Source organism: Lithobates pipiens, unplaced genomic scaffold (genome assembly GCF_037356315.1).
Source record: "Lithobates pipiens isolate NorthernLeopardFrog02 unplaced genomic scaffold, aLitPip1_a1.2 Scaffold_28, whole genome shotgun sequence".
Lineage (NCBI taxonomy): Eukaryota > Metazoa > Chordata > Amphibia > Anura > Ranidae > Lithobates > Lithobates pipiens.
In genome coordinates this window covers 8,332,908-8,351,632 of record NW_027507789.1, presented here as the reverse complement: position 1 = coordinate 8,351,632, position 18,725 = coordinate 8,332,908, and the positions used below count along the sequence as shown (strand labels likewise).

Below are 18,725 nucleotides of genomic sequence, written 5' to 3'. Positions count from 1 at the left end.
GTACGGACCCGCCCTTCCCGGAAGCCTGGAACTACAACTCCCGGCATCCCCGCGCGGGATGACCCCTCCCCTCCTCCCCCATCATTTCCTTTTATGACAATTCCTAAAGGGGAACCCCACCGGGGACCACATGAGAGAGAGAGCGAGAGATAGTATCATTGTCACTGGGGAATGAAGGAGTGCGAGCTGATTGGCTGCTACATAATCCCAGAAGACAAAGACTGTCTGTGTGACCCCACAGAGCCCTTTCCCCACCATACACCATATATTATATATATTATATTATATGACCACCTACCCGCAGATCAGGACCGCGCCTATTTCTGACATTTGTTCTTTACAAGATAAAACCTGTATTTTTTTATAAAAAATGACTTAGAACCCCCAAACATGATATATATATATATATATATAGACCCCCAGGGAAGATTGATGCAATCTTTTATGTCACACCGTATTTGTGCAGCGGTCTTAGTCTTACACACCCAGTTTTTTGGGAAAAAAATACACTCTTTTTGCAATAAACAATAAGAAAACCAGAAAGTTAACCAAATTTGTTTGTATAATATAAAAGATGATGTTACGCCGAGTAAATAGATACCAAACATGTCACGCTTTAAACTTGCACACACTCGTGGAATGGCGACAAACTACGGTACATAAAAATCTCCAGAGGCAACGCTTTAAAAATGGCTACAGGTTACCAGTTTAGAGTTACAGAGGAGGTCTAGGGCTAGAATTATTGCTCTCGCTCCGACGATCGCGGCGATACCTCACATGTGTGGTTAGAACGGCGAGTACATATGTGGGCGCTGCTCACGTATGTGTTCCACTCTCCACACTCTACATGCAGCTTTCTGCACTTAGCGCTCCACTCTCCGCACTGTGCTGTCTGCACTCCACTCTCCACACTGTGCTGTCTGCACTCCACTCTCCGCACTGTGCTGTCTGCACTCCACTCTCCGCACTGTGCTGTCTGCACTCCACTCTCCGCACTGTGCTGTCTGCACTCCACTCTCCACACTGTGCTGTCTGCACTCCACTCTCCGCACTGTGCTGTCTGCACTCCACTCTCCACACTGTGCTGTCTGCACTCCACTCTCCGCACTGTGCTGTCTGCACTCCACTCTCCGCACTGTGCTGTCTGCACTCCACTCTCCGCACTGTGCTGTCTGCACTCCACTCTCCACACTGTGCTGTCTGCGCTCCACTCTCCGCACTGTGCTGTCTGCACTCCACTCTCCACACTGTGCTGTCTGCACTCCACTCTCCGCACTGTGCTGTCTGCACTCCACTCTCCACACTGTGCTGTCTGCACTCCACTCTCCACACTGTGCTGTCTGCACTCCACTCTCCACACTGTGCTGTCTGCACTCCACTCTCCGCACTGTGCTGTCTGCACTCCACTCTCCACACTGTGCTGTCTGCACTCCACTCTCCGCACTCTGCACGCAGCTTTCTGCACTTAGTGCACCACTCTCTGCACTGTGTTGTCTGCACTCCACTCTCCACACTCTTTCTGCACTTAGCGCTTCACTCTCCACACTGTGCTGCCTGCACTCCACTCCCCACACTCTGCATGCAGCTTTCTGCACTCTGTGTGCCACTCTCTGCACGCAGCTCTCTGAACTTGGTGCTCCACTCTCCGCACTCTGCACGCAGCTTTCTGCACTTAGCACTACACTCTCTGCAATGTGTCGTCTGCTCTCCACTCTCCGCACTCTGCATGTAGCTTTCTGCACTTAGTGCCCCAGTCTCTGCAATCCCCTCTCCACACTCTGTGCTCCACTCTGCATTCAGAGCTCCACTTGTGGAGCTCCACTAAGTGCAAAGAGCATGCAGCTCTTTGCACTTAGCACTCCACTCTCTGCTCTACACACTCAGAGCTCCACTCTGCATATGCTGCTGTTTACACTCCTAACTCAGCACCATGCACTCCGCTCTCCCTGCACTCTATTCCCAGCACTCCACTCTCTCTGCACTCTATTCCCAGCACTCCTCTCCCCATGCACTCTATTCCCAGCACTCCGCTCTCCCTGCACTCTATTCCCAGCACTCCGCTCTCCCTGCACTCTATTCCCAGCACTCCATTCCCAGCACTCCGCTCTCCCTGCACTCTATTCCAAGCACTCCACTCTCTCTGCACTCTATTCCCAGCACTCCGCTCTCCCTGCACTCTATTCCCAGCACTCCACTCTCTCTGCACTCTATTCCCAGCACTCCTCTCCCCATGCACTCTATTCCCAGCACTCCGCTCTCCCTGCACTCTATTCCCAGCACTCCGCTCTCCCTGCACTCTATTCCCAGCACTCCGCTCTCCCTGCACTCTATTCCAAGCACTCCGCTCTCCCTGCACTCTATTCCCAGCACTCCACTCTCTCTGCACTCTATTCCCAGCACTCCACTCTCTCTGCACTCTATTCCCAGCACTCCGCTCTCCCTGCACTCTATTCCCAGCACTCTGCTCTCTCTGCACTCTATTCCCAGCACTCCGCTCTCTCTGCACTCTATTCCCAGCACTCCGCTCTCTCTGCACTCTATTCCCAGCACTCCGCTCTCCCTGCACTCTATTCCCAGCACTCTGCTCTCTCTGCACTCTATTCCCAGCACTCCGCTCTCTCTGCACTCTATTCCCAGCACTCCGCTCTCTCTGCACTCTATTCCCAGCACTCCATTCCCAGCACTCCACTCTCTCTGCACTCTATTCCCAGCACTCCGCTCTCCCTGCACTCTATTCCCAGCACTCTGCTCTCTCTGCACTCTATTCCCAGCACTCTGCTCTCTCTGCACTCTATTCCCAGCACTCCGCTCTCCCTGCACTCTATTCCCAGCACTCCTCTCTCTCTCTGCACTCTATTCCCAGCACTCCGCTCTCCCTGCACTCTATTCCCAGCACTCCATTCCCAGCACTCCGCTCTCCCTGCACTCTATTCCAAGCACTCCACTCTCTCTGCACTCTATTCCCAGCACTCCGCTCTCCCTGCACTCTATTCCCAGCACTCCACTCTCTCTGCACTCTATTCCCAGCACTCCTCTCCCCATGCACTCTATTCCCAGCACTCCGCCTTCCCTGCACTCTATTCCCAGCACTCCGCTCTCCCTGCACTCTATTCCCAGCACTCCACTCTCCCTGCACTCTATTCCAAGCACTCCGCTCTCCCTGCACTCTATTCCCAGCACTCCACTCTCTCTGCACTCTATTCCCAGCACTCCACTCTCTCTGCACTCTATTCCCAGCACTCCGCTCTCCCTGCACTCTATTCCCAGCACTCTGCTCTCTCTGCACTCTATTCCCAGCACTCCGCTCTCTCTGCACTCTATTCCCAGCACTCCGCTCTCTCTGCACTCTATTCCCAGCACTCCGCTCTCCCTGCACTCTATTCCCAGCACTCTGCTCTCTCTGCACTCTATTCCCAGCACTCCGCTCTCTCTGCACTCTATTCCCAGCACTCCGCTCTCTCTGCACTCTATTCCCAGCACTCCATTCCCAGCACTCCACTCTCTCTGCACTCTATTCCCAGCACTCCGCTCTCCCTGCACTCTATTCCCAGCACTCTGCTCTCTCTGCACTCTATTCCCAGCACTCTGCTCTCTCTGCACTCTATTCCCAGCACTCCGCTCTCCCTGCACTCTATTCCCAGCACTCCTCTCTCTCTCTGCACTCTATTCCCAGCACTCCTCTCTCTCTCTGCACTCTATTCCCAGCACTCGGCTCTCTCTGCACTCTATTCCCAGCACTCCTCTCTCTCTCTCTGCACTCTATTCCCAGCACTCCTCTCTCTCTCTGCACTCTATTCCCAGCACTCCTCTCTCTCTCTGCACTCTATTCCCAGCACTCCTCTCTCCCTGCACTCTATTCCCAGCTCTCCTCTCTCCCTGCACTCTATTCCCAGCATTCCTCTCTCCCTGCACTCTATTCCCAGCACTCTGCTCTCTCTGCACTCTATTCCCAGCACTCCTCTCTCTCTCTCTGCACTCTATTCCCAGCACTCCTCTCTCTCTCTGCACTCTATTCCCAGCACTCCTCTCTCCCTGCACTCTATTCCCAGCACTCCTCTCTCTCTCTCTCTGCACTCTATTCCCAGCACTCCTCTCTCTCTCTCTGCACTCTATTCCTAGCACTCCTCTCTCTCTGCACATCAGCTTACAGTTGGCCTCCAGTTTTATTATCTATCAACTGGAGGTCATTCTTCTGAATTTGTTGCAGCCGCAGCTCCACTTTATAAAATGTGACATCGCTGGGAATAAAGGACGGCGTGTGATGAGAGTGGAAACGTTTTATTTAAAATATACATTATTATGTTGAATGGGGGGGGAGAAAAGACTATAAGCAGACTGAAGATCAGATCAGTGTATTGATCATATGCTCCCCGAATACGTCTCCCATCCATCACATGCTCCCAGTATACGTCTCCCATGGATCACATGTTCCTAGTATACGTCTCCCATGGATCACATGTTCCCAGTATACGTCTCCCATGGATCACATGTTCCCAGTATACGTCTCCCATCGATCACATGTTCCCAGTATATGTCTCCCATTGATCACATGCTCCCAGTATAAATCTCCTATTGATCACATGCTCCCAGTATACGTCTCCTATTGATCACATGCTCCCAGTATAAATCTCCCATCGATCACATGTTCCCAGTATACGTCTCCCATCGATCACATGCCCCCGGTATTCATTTCCAATGGGTCTGATGATTTCTGCGTCACTTTTTCAAGATCATTTCTAGAAGGAGCTGTAAACAAAATAAATGTCATAATTAATAATGTATGTACATGTGTTGTAGAGCACAGAACCTGCACTGCCAGAACCACCCGCCATCAGAGCCACAATAATAGTCATTAGATTGGGTTCTGCTGGTTACCGGGCAATTTTTTTCCTTTTTTTGCACACATAAAAACCTGAAAGCAGAGGCCCTGGTGAATGAAATGGTGGTAGTAGCCATTTTTTTTTATGTTGCACAATGTTTGTGCGGCTATTTTTTTAAAAAAATGACACTCATTGTAAATGTAGTGCAAACAATATATTGTACCAACATTTTAGGGAAAATATTAAAAGATCTGCTTGCGTTGAGTAAATAGATACCAAACACGTCAAGCTTTAAGATTGCACACGCCCATAAAATCTCAAATAACGCCGGGATCCAAAATTCTCCATTGGTGATGATTTAAAAACCTTTGCAGGTTATCAGTTTAGAGTTAACAGTGAATTATAGCCCTAGAATTATTGCTCTCTGACGTTCACAACGACATCTCACATGTGTGGTGCAGTTAAGATTTTTCTGTAAAGAGATATATATATTTATTCATTTATTACATAATTTTTTTTCTGTACTTTTTTTTTTAAACTTTATTACTATCACAAGGGGCTAACAAACCCCCATACAGCGCACCTTCTAAACCTTGCACTCTCTACGCAGCACATTCCTGAACTCTGCATGTAGCACACCCCTGAACTCTGCACCCTCTACGTAGTGCACCCCGGAACTCTGCACTCTCCACATAGCACACCCCAGAACTCTGCACTCTCTACGTAGTGCACCCCGGAACTCTGCACTCTCCACATAGCACACCCTGGAACTCTGCACTCTCCACATAGCACACCCCAGAACTCTGCACTCTCTACCTAGCGCACCCCTGAACTCTGCACGCTGTATGTAGCACACTCCTGAACTCTGCACTCTCCATGTAGTGCACCCCGGAACTCTGCACTCTCCACATAGCACACCCCAGAATTCTGCACTCTCTACGTAGCACACCCCTGAACTCTGCACGCTGTATGTAGCACACCCCTGAACTCTGCACGCTGTATGTAGCACACCCCTGAACTCTGCTCGCTGTATGTAGCACACCACTGAACTCTGCACGCTGTATGTAGCACACCCCTGAACTCTGCACGCTGTATGTAGCACACCACTGAACTCTGCACGCTGTATGTAGCACACCCCTGAACTCTCCACGCTGTATGTAGCACACCACTGAACTCTGCACGCTGTATGTAGCACACCCCTGAACTCTGCACGCTGTATGTAGCACACCACTGAACTCTGCACGCTGTATGTAGCACACCCCTGAACTCTCCACGCTGTATGTAGCACACTCCTGAACTCTGCACGCTGTATGTAGCACACCCCTGAACTCTGCACGCTGTATGTAGCACACCACTGAACTCTGCACTCTGTATGTAGCACACCCCTGAACTCTGCACGATGTATGTAGCACACCCCTGAACTCTTCACGCTGTATGTAGCACACTCCTGAACCCTACACTCTTTACATAATGTAATCCTAATCTCTGCACTTTGTATGTAGCACACCCCTGGACTCTGCAGTCTGTACGTAGAACACTCCAGATACAATTGACCCTTTAAAGGGGAACCATACTGCTGATGCGGCCCATGAAATTAAGTTTGACAACCCTGCCCTATGTGATAGCATTGGGCGGGTAACAGGCAGGGCTGGACTTACCATTGGGCTTGACTGGGCTCAACCCCATGGGCCCCACCCAATAGGGGGCCCCGCGGGCCTTGCCGAGATACATAGCTGAGTGTACTCAGCTCGGCTCCGCTCACAATCATGCCCAGTCATGCCCAGTTCCACCCTATGATGGACATAATACAGGGACTGGGCATGACTGTGAGCCGAGCCAAGTACACTCGGCTACTCTCGGCTCCGCTCGGAACTACGAGAGGACCTGAGAGCCGCCGAGGGCCACCGAGAGGACCCGAGAGCCGGCGAGATACACAGGACTCTGTATCTCAGCGGCGCCATTTTTAAACTTCAAGACTGCAATGACAAGGCTGCAATCACACTGCAAGGCTGCAATGACAAGGTTGCAGATGGATGGACAAGGCTGCAGATGGACACTGATAAGGCTGCATTGATGGGCATTTAAAAGTTTTTTCCTTAATCTTCCCTCCTAAAAGATTTTTTCCTTAAAATTTCCTCCTAAACTTGGGGTGCGTGTTATACGCCGGCGCGTGTTATACGCCGATAAATGTGGTAATGTATACAAGGTAGGGCCCAAAAGTGGATCAAGCCCAGGGGCCCCTGCCACCCTAAGTCCTGCCCTGGTAACGGGTACTTTTTATGGAGACAATCACAAAAAACTAAAGCACTTGGGCTTTGAAGGCACCAACCAAGTATCACATAATGACAACCGCTTATCAACATACATCATTTTATTGTTACAGAATATAAAAAGATCATACATAAAACACATTAAACAAAGGGCACAAGATTTCGAATCATTGGCATAACAAATATCTGACCCTCTACAAGCTTATTAGAATTGTAAGTCAACTGCTCTGTCCATAAATGGACCATGTACAGCACTATACATAAATTCTATACAGAGAGGGAGGAGACAAGGGCCACTGATGAGCTCTACGCGTTTCGTGGTCCAAGCCACTTCATCAGGAGAAGTGCATATCAGAATCTATAATACAGTCTATATGTGGATAGCCACGTGCATCTAGGGTAAGAAAATGAATCGGTAAAGAACGAATGTGATGTGTATTTGTACTTATATTGTTATACTCTGGTATTTTATACACTTATTATTGTTTGTTTTATAGATTGCAATTTTTATCTACAATTTAAATAAAAGATATTTACTGCAAACAACTGTGCGCATCTGCTTTCCAGGAGCTCACTGACATTGCTGGTGAAGAAGTAGCTCAGCATAGAGGGTGTACTGTGCAGACACATGGAGGGTGTACTATGTAGACACGTGGAGGGTGTGATATGTAGATACTTGGAGGGTGTACAGTGTAGACACATGGAGGGTGTACTATGTAGACACATGGAGGGTGTACTATGTAGACACATGGAGGGTGTACTATGTAGACACATGGAGGGTGTACTATGTAGACATATGGAGGGTGTACTATGTAGACATATGGAGGGTGTACTATGTAGACACATGGAGGGTGTACTATGTAGACATATGGAGGGTGTACTATGTAGACACATGGAGGGTGTACTATGTAGACATATGGAGGTTGTACTATGTAGACCTATGGAGGTTGCACTATGTAGACACATGGAGGGTGTACTATGTAGACACATGGAGGGTGTACTATGTAGACACATGGAGGGTGTACTATGTAGACACATGGAGGGTGTACTATGTAGACATATGGAGGGTGTACTATGTAGACCTATGGAGGTTGTACTATGTAGACCTATGGAGGTTGTACTATGTAGACACATGGAGGGTGTACTATGTAGACACATGTAGGGTGTACTATGTAGACACATGGAGGGTGTACTATGTAGACACATGGAGGGTGTACTATGTAGACATGTGGAGGGTGTGATATGTAGACATATGGAGGGTGCACTATGCAGACACATGGAGGGTATACTATGTAGACACATGGAGGGTGTACTATGTAGACACATGGAGGGTGTACTATGTAGACACATGAAGGGTGTACTATGTAGACACATGGAGGGTGTAATATGTAGACATATGGAAGGTATACTATGTAGACACATGGAGGGTGTACTATGTAGACACATGGAGGGTGTGATATGTAGACACATGGAGGGTGCACTATGAAGACACATGGAGGGTATACTATGTAGACACATGGAGGGTGTATTATGTAGACACATGGAGGGTGTACTATGTAGACACATGGAGGGTGTACTCTGTAGACACATGGAGGGTGTACTATGTAGACACATGGAGGGTGTACTCTGTAGACACATGGAGGGTGTACTATGTAGACACATGGAGGGTGTACTCTGTAGACACATGGAGGGTGTACTATGTAGACACATGGAGGGTGTACTCTGTAGACACATGGAGGGTGTACTATGTAGACACATGGAGGGTGTACTATGTAGACACATGGAGGGTGTACTCTGTAGACACATGGAGGGTGTACTCTGTAGACACATGGAGGGTGTACTATGTAGACACGTGGAGGGTGTACTATGTAGACACACGGAGGGTGCACTATTTAGACACATGGAGGGTGTACTATGTAGACACATGGGGTGGGTGGAGATCTCACCTGAGTGAGAACATATCCCTCCTGAGATAAGCGTTCTATGACATCAAAGTGATCGGTGTCCTCCACCCGCTGATAGGAGACGGCGAGATCCGAATCCTCCACACTCTGCAAAGGGAAAAGATATAAAATGTCATCCAAATTCTGACAATCAGATTTATAAATAGGAGCAGCCAGGCAGAGAACATTTTCAGACATATCACCAATGACAATCTTTGTGCACAGCTCTCCAGTAACAGGAAATGTGCGCACCTGATGGTGGGGATGGATTTTACTGCACATTTCCCGGATATATCCCGGTGGATGAGATTCATACAAAGAGGTACCTGGAAATATTCCCGGGATTGTCTGTGGAATTCCGGAGAATCGTGCTCAGCCACCGCAATGACCATGTGACAGTGACAGCCGGCGGCGTTGTTTTTCAGCAGTGCTGTAAGCTGTACGGGGCTGTTCCTTAGCGCCACCTCCCTGTGGGAGGAGAGAAGTGTCACCGTCCATCCTTACTATTCATCAAGTCTGCAAAAATACCGTGCCTAGGCTGAGATGATGTCATCAGTCTGCTGCAGGCAGGAGGAAGCAATTCCTCAGTCTCCCCTCCCCCAGTGATCAGACGGTACATTGTAACTTTGTAGAAGGAGGAGGAAAGCATTTTTTTAGTCTCCCCTCCCCCAGTGATCAGACTGTACATTGTAACTTTGTAGAAGGAGGCAGCGGTTCTATGAAGATTTATTTCATACAATTAGATGTATCTACCAATCATCAGTCAGAGCTATGGAGGGAAAACAACAGCGAATCACCTTTCATTATATTCGTCTCGTTCTCTTCTGATCTCTATTGTTGGGAATACGGACTCTGCACCAAGGAAATAAAAGCTGCTCTCTGATTGGCTGATCCTGAATGTCAGCCACCATTCTGCTCGTTCTTTGTGTTACATTTCTGCATTTCAGAAGCGATGATGTGTAAAATGCATTAGCTCTTAGAAGCCAATCAGATTTCAGCTAGCATCAGTTTGGAGCAGTCATTACAGCCGAAAGATACATCCTGATTGGCTGTCACGGTGAACTGCATTCTACACACGGCGCTCAGCATCAGGAAAGAAGAAAGAGACTTACTGGGACATCTTGATGGCATCATTGACGTAGGTGTGGGTGATGGGCAGCAGGTCATACACTCCACTGACCAGAAGGGCCCCTAGGAGGACAGATAGTGGGAGGAGTCAGAAAATTGAAACAACCAATGAGAGCTGTATGGGGGTTGATCAGCCCACCTCTGTATTGATCAACACAGGCTCAATGCATTGGCACAATTGTTTCCTATGTTCCCCGTTCACACCATAGCGATGCGTTCGGGTGTATTTCTATGCAGCGCAATGTACGACACCGCATGTTCTCACATGGCACCGCATGTCCCCGCATGGCATGTCCCTGCATGTCCCCACATGGCACCACATGTCCCTACATGGCCCGGCATGGCACCACATGTCCTCACATGTCCCCGCATGGCATTGCATGTCCCAACATGGCACCGCATGTCCCCACATGGCCCAGCATGGCACCACATGTCCCCGCATGGCATTGCATGTCCCTGCATGTCCCCACATGGCACTGCATGGCACCACATGTCCCCACATGTCCCCACATGACCCGGCATGTCCCCACATGGCACCACATGTCCCCACATGTCCCCGCATGGCATCGCATGTCCCTGCATGTCCCCACATGGCACCACATGTCCCCACATGGCATTGCATGTCCCCACATGGCACCACATGACCCGGCATGGCACCACATGTCCCCACATGGCACCGCATGGTATCACATGTCCCCGCATGGCATTGCATGTCCCTGCATGTCCCCACATGGCACCGCACGGCACCACATGTCCCCACATGGCACCGCATGGTATCACATGTCCCCACATGGCATCGCATGTCCCTGCATGTCCCCACATGGCACCGCATGGCACCACATGTCCCCGCATGGCATCGTATGTCCCTGCATGGCACCACATGTCCCCGCAGGCACCGCATGGCACCACATATCCCCACATGGCACTGCATGTTGTGTGGCAGGGGCCCTATAAGAGACACAGTAAGGGTTCTACAGGATATGCATAGAGTATATATTTCATGTCTGGCACTCACCTCTAATGTCCGGAGTCATCCCGTAATGTGACCAGTCTGTGCTCAGCGTCATGGCGGCCAGGTGGGCCCCAGCAGAGTGTCCGCATAGGAAGACGCCCCTGGAGGGAATATTCCGCAATCAGTTTGCATTTTTTTGTACTTGCATTACGCATTTTACACTTCTGGGGCCCCCTGTCTGCATTTCACACTTCTGGGGCCCCTTGTCTGCATTGCTCACTATTGGGGCCCCTTGTCTACATTGCCCACTATTGGGGTGCCTTGTCTGCATTGCCCACTATTGGGGCCCCTTGTCTGCATTTCCCACTATTGGGGCCCCTTGTCTGCATTGTACACTACTGAGGCCATCTAGTGGTCATAATAAGGTGTTTTCCTGACTGAGGTATTTTGGGAAAATACCACATTATGGCCACTAAATGGAGCTGATGATCATAGGAAATAAACATATTAGGCAAATTATCGGAAATTTTTTATGAATACCTGAAACATTCACACAGCCAATGGGGGGTTTATTTATTAAAGCTGGAGAGTGCAAAATCAGGCTCACTTAGGCATAGAAACCAATCAGATTCCAGGTTTCATCACTAAAGCTTAATTGAACAAGCTGAAGTTAGAAGCCGATTGGCTTCTATGCAGAAGTGATCCTGATTTTGCACTCTCCAGCTTTAGTAAATAAACCCCAATGTGCCATAAATAGACCATCCGGATCGGACAGTTTTTTTCCATTGAAAAAACTGACTGTGAAAGATGAATATAAAGATGGCGGCTCACAGGAGGAGAAAATCTGATCCAATCTGTAATCTCCTACGAGATCGATCATCCTGTCATTGGATACAATGTATCTCCCTCCTCTGTACCGTCTCCTATTCTCGGTTACATTCGTCCTGTGAGATCTTCCTTCCTTATAGAAAAATGATAAAGAATTTACCAAAAACGTACGTGATCTGCGGGAAGCGTGCGAGGACGGCGACAATGCTGCGTCTGACCTGCGACACCATGAGGTCCATGTCACCTGAGAGGATCGGAATAATTCAGAAGATCGTGAACGCCGCGCTCAGCCCCCCCACCCCTCCCCCCAGGAGACGATCGCTTTTATTTCCACACTCACCTTGAGGAGCGATATCGTAATCCATCGCCATCACTGCAATACCGCAAGACACCAGAGGGGGCGCCAGGAATCCTGATTCTTCCTTACTGAACACAGATGAGAAAAATCAGAGAATCTTCACGTCCTTTTTTGTCTGATATCGGTGAGATCTGTACATACATATTAAAATTCTTTCTGCCAATATTATATATATATATACACACACTATATATTTCCTTTTTTTTTTTCCTCAGAGAATAAGTGCAGATATCACCCCTTGTTTCCCCCCTAGCCACCTCTGAGCACTGTCCCTTGTCTCCTCCCCCCTTGTCTCCTCCCTCTACCCACCTCTGAGCACTGTCCCTTGTCTCCTCCCCCCTTGTCTCCTCCCTCTACCCACCTCTGAGCACTGTACCTTGTCTCCTCCCCCTACCCACCTCTGAGCACTGTCCCTTGTCTCCTCCCCCTACCCACCTCTGAGCACTGTCCATTGTCTCCTCCCCCTACCCACCTCTGAGCACTGTCCATTGTCTCCTCCCCCTACCCACCTCTGAGCACCGTCCATTGTCTCCTCCCCCTACCCACCTCTGAGCACCGTCCCTTGTCTCCTCCCCCTACCCACCTCTGAGCACCGTCCCTTGTCTCCTCCCCCTACCCACCTCTGAGCACTGTCCCTTGTCTCCTCCCCCTACCCACCTCTGAGCACTGTCCCTTGTCTCCTCCCCCTACCCACCTCTGAGCACTGTCCATTGTCTCCTCCCCCTACCCACCTCTGAGCACTGTCCATTGTCTCCTCCCCCTACCCACCTCTGAGCACTGTCCCTTGTCTCCTCCCCCTACCCACCTCTGAGCACCGTCCCTTGTCTCCTCCCCCTACCCACCTCTGAGCACTGTCCCTTGTCTCCTCCCTCTACCCACCTCTGAGCACTGTCCCTTGTCTCCTCCCTCTACCCACCTCTGAGCACTGTCCCTTGTCTCCTCCCCCTACCCACCTCTGAGCACTGTCCCTTGTCTCCTCCCCCTACCCACCTCTGAGCACTGTCCCTTGTCTCCCCCCCTACCCACCTCTGAGCACTGTCCCTTGTCTCCCCCCCTACCCACCTCTGAGCACTGTCCCTTGTCTCCTCCCCCTACCCACCTCTGAGCACTGTCCCTTGTCTCCTCCCCCTACCCACCTCTGAGCAACGTCCCTTGTCTCCTCCCCCTACCCACCTCTGAGCACCGTCCCTTGTCTCCTCCCCCTACCCACCTCTGAGCACCGTCCCTTGTCTCCTCCCTCTACCCACCTCTGAGCACAGTCCCTTGTCTCCTCCCCCTACCCACCTCTGAGCACTGTCCCTTGTCTCCTCCCCTACCCACCTCTGAGCACTGTCCCTTGTCTCCTCCCCCTACCCACCTCTGAGCACTGTCCCTTGTCTCCTCCCCCTACCCACCTCTGAGCACTGTCCCTTGTCTCCTCCCCCTACCCACCTCTGAGCACTGTCCCTTGTCTCCTCCCTCTACCCCCCTCTGAGCACTGTCCCTTGTCTCCTCCCCCTACCCACCTCTGAGCAACGTCCCTTGTCTCCTCCCCCTACCCACCTCTGAGCACCGTCCCTTGTCTCCTCCCCCTACCCACCTCTGAGCACCGTCCCTTGTCTCCTCCCTCTACCCACCTCTGAGCACAGTCCCTTGTCTCCTCCCCCTACCCACCTCTGAGCACTGTCCCTTGTCTCCTCCCCCTACCCACCTCTGAGCACTGTCCCTTGTCTCCTCCCCCTACCCACCTCTGAGCACTGTCCCTTGTCTCCTCCCCCTACCCACCTCTGAGCACTGTCCCTTGTCTCCTCCCCCTACCCACCTCTGAGCACTGTCCCTTGTCTCCTCCCTCTACCCACCTCTGAGCACTGTCCCCGTCTCCTCCCTCTACCCACCTCTGAGCATTGCCCCTTGTCTCCTCCCTCTACCCACCTCTGAGCACTGTCCCCGTCTCCTCCCTCTACCCACCTCTGAGCATTGCCCCTTGTCTCCTCCCCCTACCCACCTCTGAGCACTGTCCCTTGTCTCCTCCCCCTACCCACCTCTGAGCACTGTCCCTTGTCTCCTCCCCCTACCCACCTCTGAACACTGTCCCTTGTCTCCTCCCTCTACCCACCTCTGAGCATTGTCCCTTGTCTCCTCCCCCTACCCACCTCTGAGCACTGTCCCTCGTCTCCTCCCCCTACCCAAATCGGAGGAAGCCATTTCAGGCCAAGAGAGGAGCCGGTACAAATGTGCTAGTCTGAAGGTAAGGCATTGAAGAGAACCGGAGCAGCTGATTGGCTGCCACAAGCGTCACTTACCTGAGGAACTGCCAGTATCCTCCATGAATATAAACCAGCAAAGGTAAACCTGGAAGGGAGAAACTCCGGGTCACTGGAAGGGCTGATAATGAGACCCCCATTGAAGGTTACAGGAGACCACAGTTAGTAGTACAGAGAATACCTGTTGATCCTGCCAGAAATGCCGCACTCTAAACACTCCCATTCTCTGTAATGGAGGGAGGAGAGGGGGAGGAGTTTGTAGTCCAAATCAGGAGAGCGGCCTGCGGTGACAACACGACTCCATAGATACAGTATAGTGAGCGTTGTCACCCTGGGGCAGGAAGTGTGTTACTGGCAGGATCACCAGGTGAAAACAAAGGAAAAAGTAAAAGGAATGCAGTCGTCACGTGTAAGGATTGGTACTATACCGACATGTCTGACATTCTGGGGTTTATATGTCACCTTTCTCTCGGGAAGTCGGACATGTTTGGTCGGGGAAGTACACGTCCATCTTCTCACTCTCTCTGTCTCCATATTGGATATTCAGCACAGGGTGCGTGACCCCCCGGGCCATCCGTGTACCTGCCGGACACATTGTACAATCAGCAGGGATAGGAGGAGAGACAGCAAGATATCCTGACAGGTGACAACCAGAAACACTTCTCTGGCGGGTTGGATGAAAGAGCGATGTATGTGAGGTGTATGGGAGGTGTATGTGTGATGTATGTGAGATGTATGTGAGATGTATGTGAGGTGTATGCGAGGTGTATGTGTGATGTATGCGAGATGTATGGGAGGTGTATGCGATGTGTATGTGAGATGTATGGGAGGTGTATGTGAGGTGTATGTGTGGTGTATGTGAGATGTATGGGAGGTGTATGTGAGGTGTATGCGAGGTGTATGTGAGATATATGGGAGGTGTATGTGAGGTGTATGTGTGGTGTATGTGAGATGTATGTGGGGTGTATGTGGGATGTATGTGGGATGTATGTGAGATGTATGTGGGATGTATGTGGGATGTATGTGGGATGTATGTGGGGTGTATGTGAGATGTATGTGTGGTGTATGTGAGGTGTATGTGTGGTGTATGTGAGATGTATGTGGGGTGTATGTGAGATGTATGTGGGGTGTATGTGAGATGTATGTGCTCTGTATGTGTGGTGTATGTGTGGTGTATGTGAGGTGTATGTGAGATGTATGTGAGGTGTATGTGAGATGTATGTGAGATGTATGTGGGGTGTATGTGAGATGTATGTGGGGTGTATGTGTGGTGTATGTGTAGTGTATGTGTAGTGTATGTGGGATGTATGTGTGATGTATGTTTGGTGTATGTGAGATGTATGTGGGGTGTATGTGCTCTGTATGTGATATGTATGTAAGGTGTATGTGGGGTGTATGTGCTCTGTATGTGAGATGCATGTGAGATGTATGTGGGATGTATGTGTGGTGTATGTGAGGTGTATGTGAGGTGTTTGTGTGTTGTAGGTGAGATGTATGTGAGGTGTATGTGAGGTGTTTGTGTGTTGTAGGTGAGATGTATGTGATGTGTATGTGCGTTGTATGTGCAGTGTATGTTCTCTGTATGTGTAGTGTATGTGAGATGTATGTGCGGTGTATGTGGGATGTATGTGTGATGTATGTTCGGTGTATGTGTAACATGGAGCTGTGTTATCTCGGTGTCTTGGGACCCCATTCAAAAAACCTCATTCATTACTCCACGACCCCCTAAATGAAGGGGTGGCGGCTTCCTCGGGTCAGTAACACGGGTGTCAGTATGATGCGATAACATTCATTTTGAATGGCAGTGCAGCTCCAGCGCACACTGCACACCATGCGTTGTGCACACCATGCGTTGTGGTGCGTTGCATTGCTAATATGTCCTTTATTCCAACATTTTGGTGCTTTGCCAGTCCAGTCATTTGAAATGAACGGCTTGAATGCAACGCATGAGGACGCTGTGCACCGCTTGGTCTTCACTTGCTGTGCCCCTCCCCCGGAGGTAATGTACACCCGGATAAAGGTTGGAAATGACCAGTTCTACCAGTATGGGGAATTATCAGTTCTCACTGGGAGGACGGGAGTGTCGGAAGGCGGAGCCTCCGCTGGGTGGAGCTGCATTGTGTGTAATGGCGGAGATGTTATCTGATTTACTGTGAGCCTAAAAGAGTGCGAAGCATCCAATAGAAACTCTTTATCTGGTTTTGGATAAAGGAGGGGGGAGGGGTTAGATCATCAGATTTCTATCCCTGCCCGTGTCCCCTTTAGGGAGATTTTTCTTTATTTCCTGTGAGGACAGGAAGCCATTGGGAACCTGGGGAGGGGTCGGAACTCCTGACCATTTTTTTTTTGCTTATCATTCCTTCCTGTCCCCATGACAGGTGTCACTAGAACAGGAAGGGAGGGAACATCTTTTCAGTGGGGTCACAGACAGAAATAAGAGAAAATGTAACTCTTCATCACAATATCTAAACCTGAAACAATGTATGTGGGGGGTGGGGTGGGGATACAGGGGGGGGGATCAGGGTACCCCTCACCTTCTGCGGTCTCTCGGACGTGCGCATCTATCACTGCATCCTTGTCCATGCGATGGGACCAGTGACTGGGGGAATACTGGTGGTCCAGCTCCTGAAAACACAAAGAACGGTGAGGTTAAAGCGGAACTCCGGACAGATAGAAAAAAAGACACAAATTAATGCAACATTGTATTTATTAAAACATCAATAAATGTAAATTCTAAGCCTCTTGTAGTCCCTCTACAGCAGGGATGGAGTGTGAAAGAAAGAAGCAGCACAAGGAGCCAATCAATTCATGCTGATAGGAGGAGAGAGCAGATTGACAGAAGGATGAGCTCATCACTGCTCTGCTTCTCCTTTCTCGCCCAAACAACATCCCTTGTGATAATCTGGGCAGTGACAGGTTCTCTCAATGGAGAGATGGGGGGTTTATAAGACCCCCTGATCCCTCCTCTGCCCTCCAAGGTAGCTGATCAGAGATCTGTTTGATTGTCTACTTCCCTAGCTCCCAGGGCCGGGACGAAGGGTGGGCAGGAGGAGCGGCTGCCCTTGGCACTGTGGCATCATGTGAGGTGGAAGGCGCCACAAGGAGGTTGGGGGGGGGATTTGTGTTGGAAGGGGGAAATTGGGGAGCGGGGGAAAGAACATTTGTGGTGGGAGGGAGGGATTTGAAGTGGGGGAGGGAGATATGCACTAGTAAGGGACATTTTAGAAGTAGAGGATTTGTGGTGGGAGGGAGGGATTTGCGGGGGGGGGGGGAGCAGCGAGCCCACCCAGTTATGTCACGATAGCAAATTAATATTCGCTAATATCTTCCCGTTTCTCCTCATGGCCAATCAGGAAATGGGTCCTGAGACCCCATTGGCCGGAAGTCCTAAGACTTCATTGGCTGGTGTCCAAAGACCCGATTGGCCGGGAGGAGAAGCGACGGCCAGGACATGGAGGAGACTGGGGGGCAAGCTGTAGCCGTGACCTGCATAGGGGGTAAGTGCAGGGCTGATGGGGGTGCAAAATTCTAAACAAAAAATTCTTAGGATTTTCAAAGAAATTATTGATTTGGGATTGGACCAGGTATGTCACAGACCGCCCTCCCTCCGGGCACTGGGGGCCCATTGGGTCCAGTCCTCCATTTATGGTGACGTTGTCTGTTGTCACCTCCAATCGTGTGAGCGGAGGCTGTAGTCGTTGGTGTCACCGATTGATCCAGGTGTGTCGGATGGTTGGGTGTCGCCTGCTCACCTGTCTCTCCAGCTTCCTCCAGCTTTGCCCCTCCATGCTATCTTCTCAGGAGGACTCTGACCCCCCTCATCACAGGGCCGCCGCCCCCTCCCGTACAGTCAGCGACCCCGCCTATGTACAGAGCACGACACCCTCCACCACCGACAACCCCCCGGCCATGGAGAATGATTAACCAAAGTCTGAGGTCCCACTAAAAATCCGATTTCTGTATGTTTGGGAGAATATAGACCCGTGTGTGGACAATGTGCCAGCAACCAATCCTCTGCTCCCATCTACAGCGCCCCCTACTGCCGGATGGACTCCTGCCCCTCGCATGTCCCAGAATCATTTCTATATCAGAGGATTCCGCTTGTATTATATTTTTTTCACACTGTGGGGGCTTTTCTAATAATAGCGCCTGAAAATCGCCTCTCCAGCCACCCCAGTGTGAG

At 50.4% G+C, this 18,725-nt stretch overlaps 1 protein-coding gene across 1 annotated transcript; it reads right to left on the bottom strand.

Moving 5' to 3' along the window:
* Nucleotides 1-4,259: 4,259 nt before the first annotated feature.
* Nucleotides 4,260-18,449, bottom strand: AFMID (arylformamidase). The gene is made up of 11 exons (XM_077458656.1): nt 18,295-18,449; nt 17,077-17,167; nt 15,005-15,124; nt 14,582-14,630; nt 12,282-12,367; nt 12,113-12,185; nt 11,177-11,274; nt 10,146-10,224; nt 9,360-9,501; nt 9,037-9,141; nt 4,260-4,746 (listed from the first exon to the last, which is right to left on the bottom strand). The coding sequence occupies exons 1-11, from the start codon at nt 18,328-18,330 to the stop codon at nt 4,717-4,719; spliced, it is 909 nt and encodes a 302-aa protein (XP_077314782.1). The 5' UTR covers nt 18,331-18,449; the 3' UTR covers nt 4,260-4,716.
* Between the last annotated feature and the right edge of the window lie 276 nt (nt 18,450-18,725).

Excerpts from the sequence above, each read along its gene's own strand:
- AFMID (XM_077458656.1), bottom strand. The coding sequence starts at position 18,330 with ATGGAGGGGCAAAGCTGGAGGAAGCTGGAGAGACAG. Across the intron at positions 11,275-12,112 it reads GCACGCTTCCCGCAGATCAC|GGGCGTCTTCCTATGCGGAC; the intron begins GTACGTTTTTGG and ends TATTCCCTCCAG. Across the intron at positions 4,747-9,036 it reads AGGGATATGTTCTCACTCAG|CTCCTTCTAGAAATGATCTT; the intron begins GTGAGATCTCCA and ends TTTTGTTTACAG.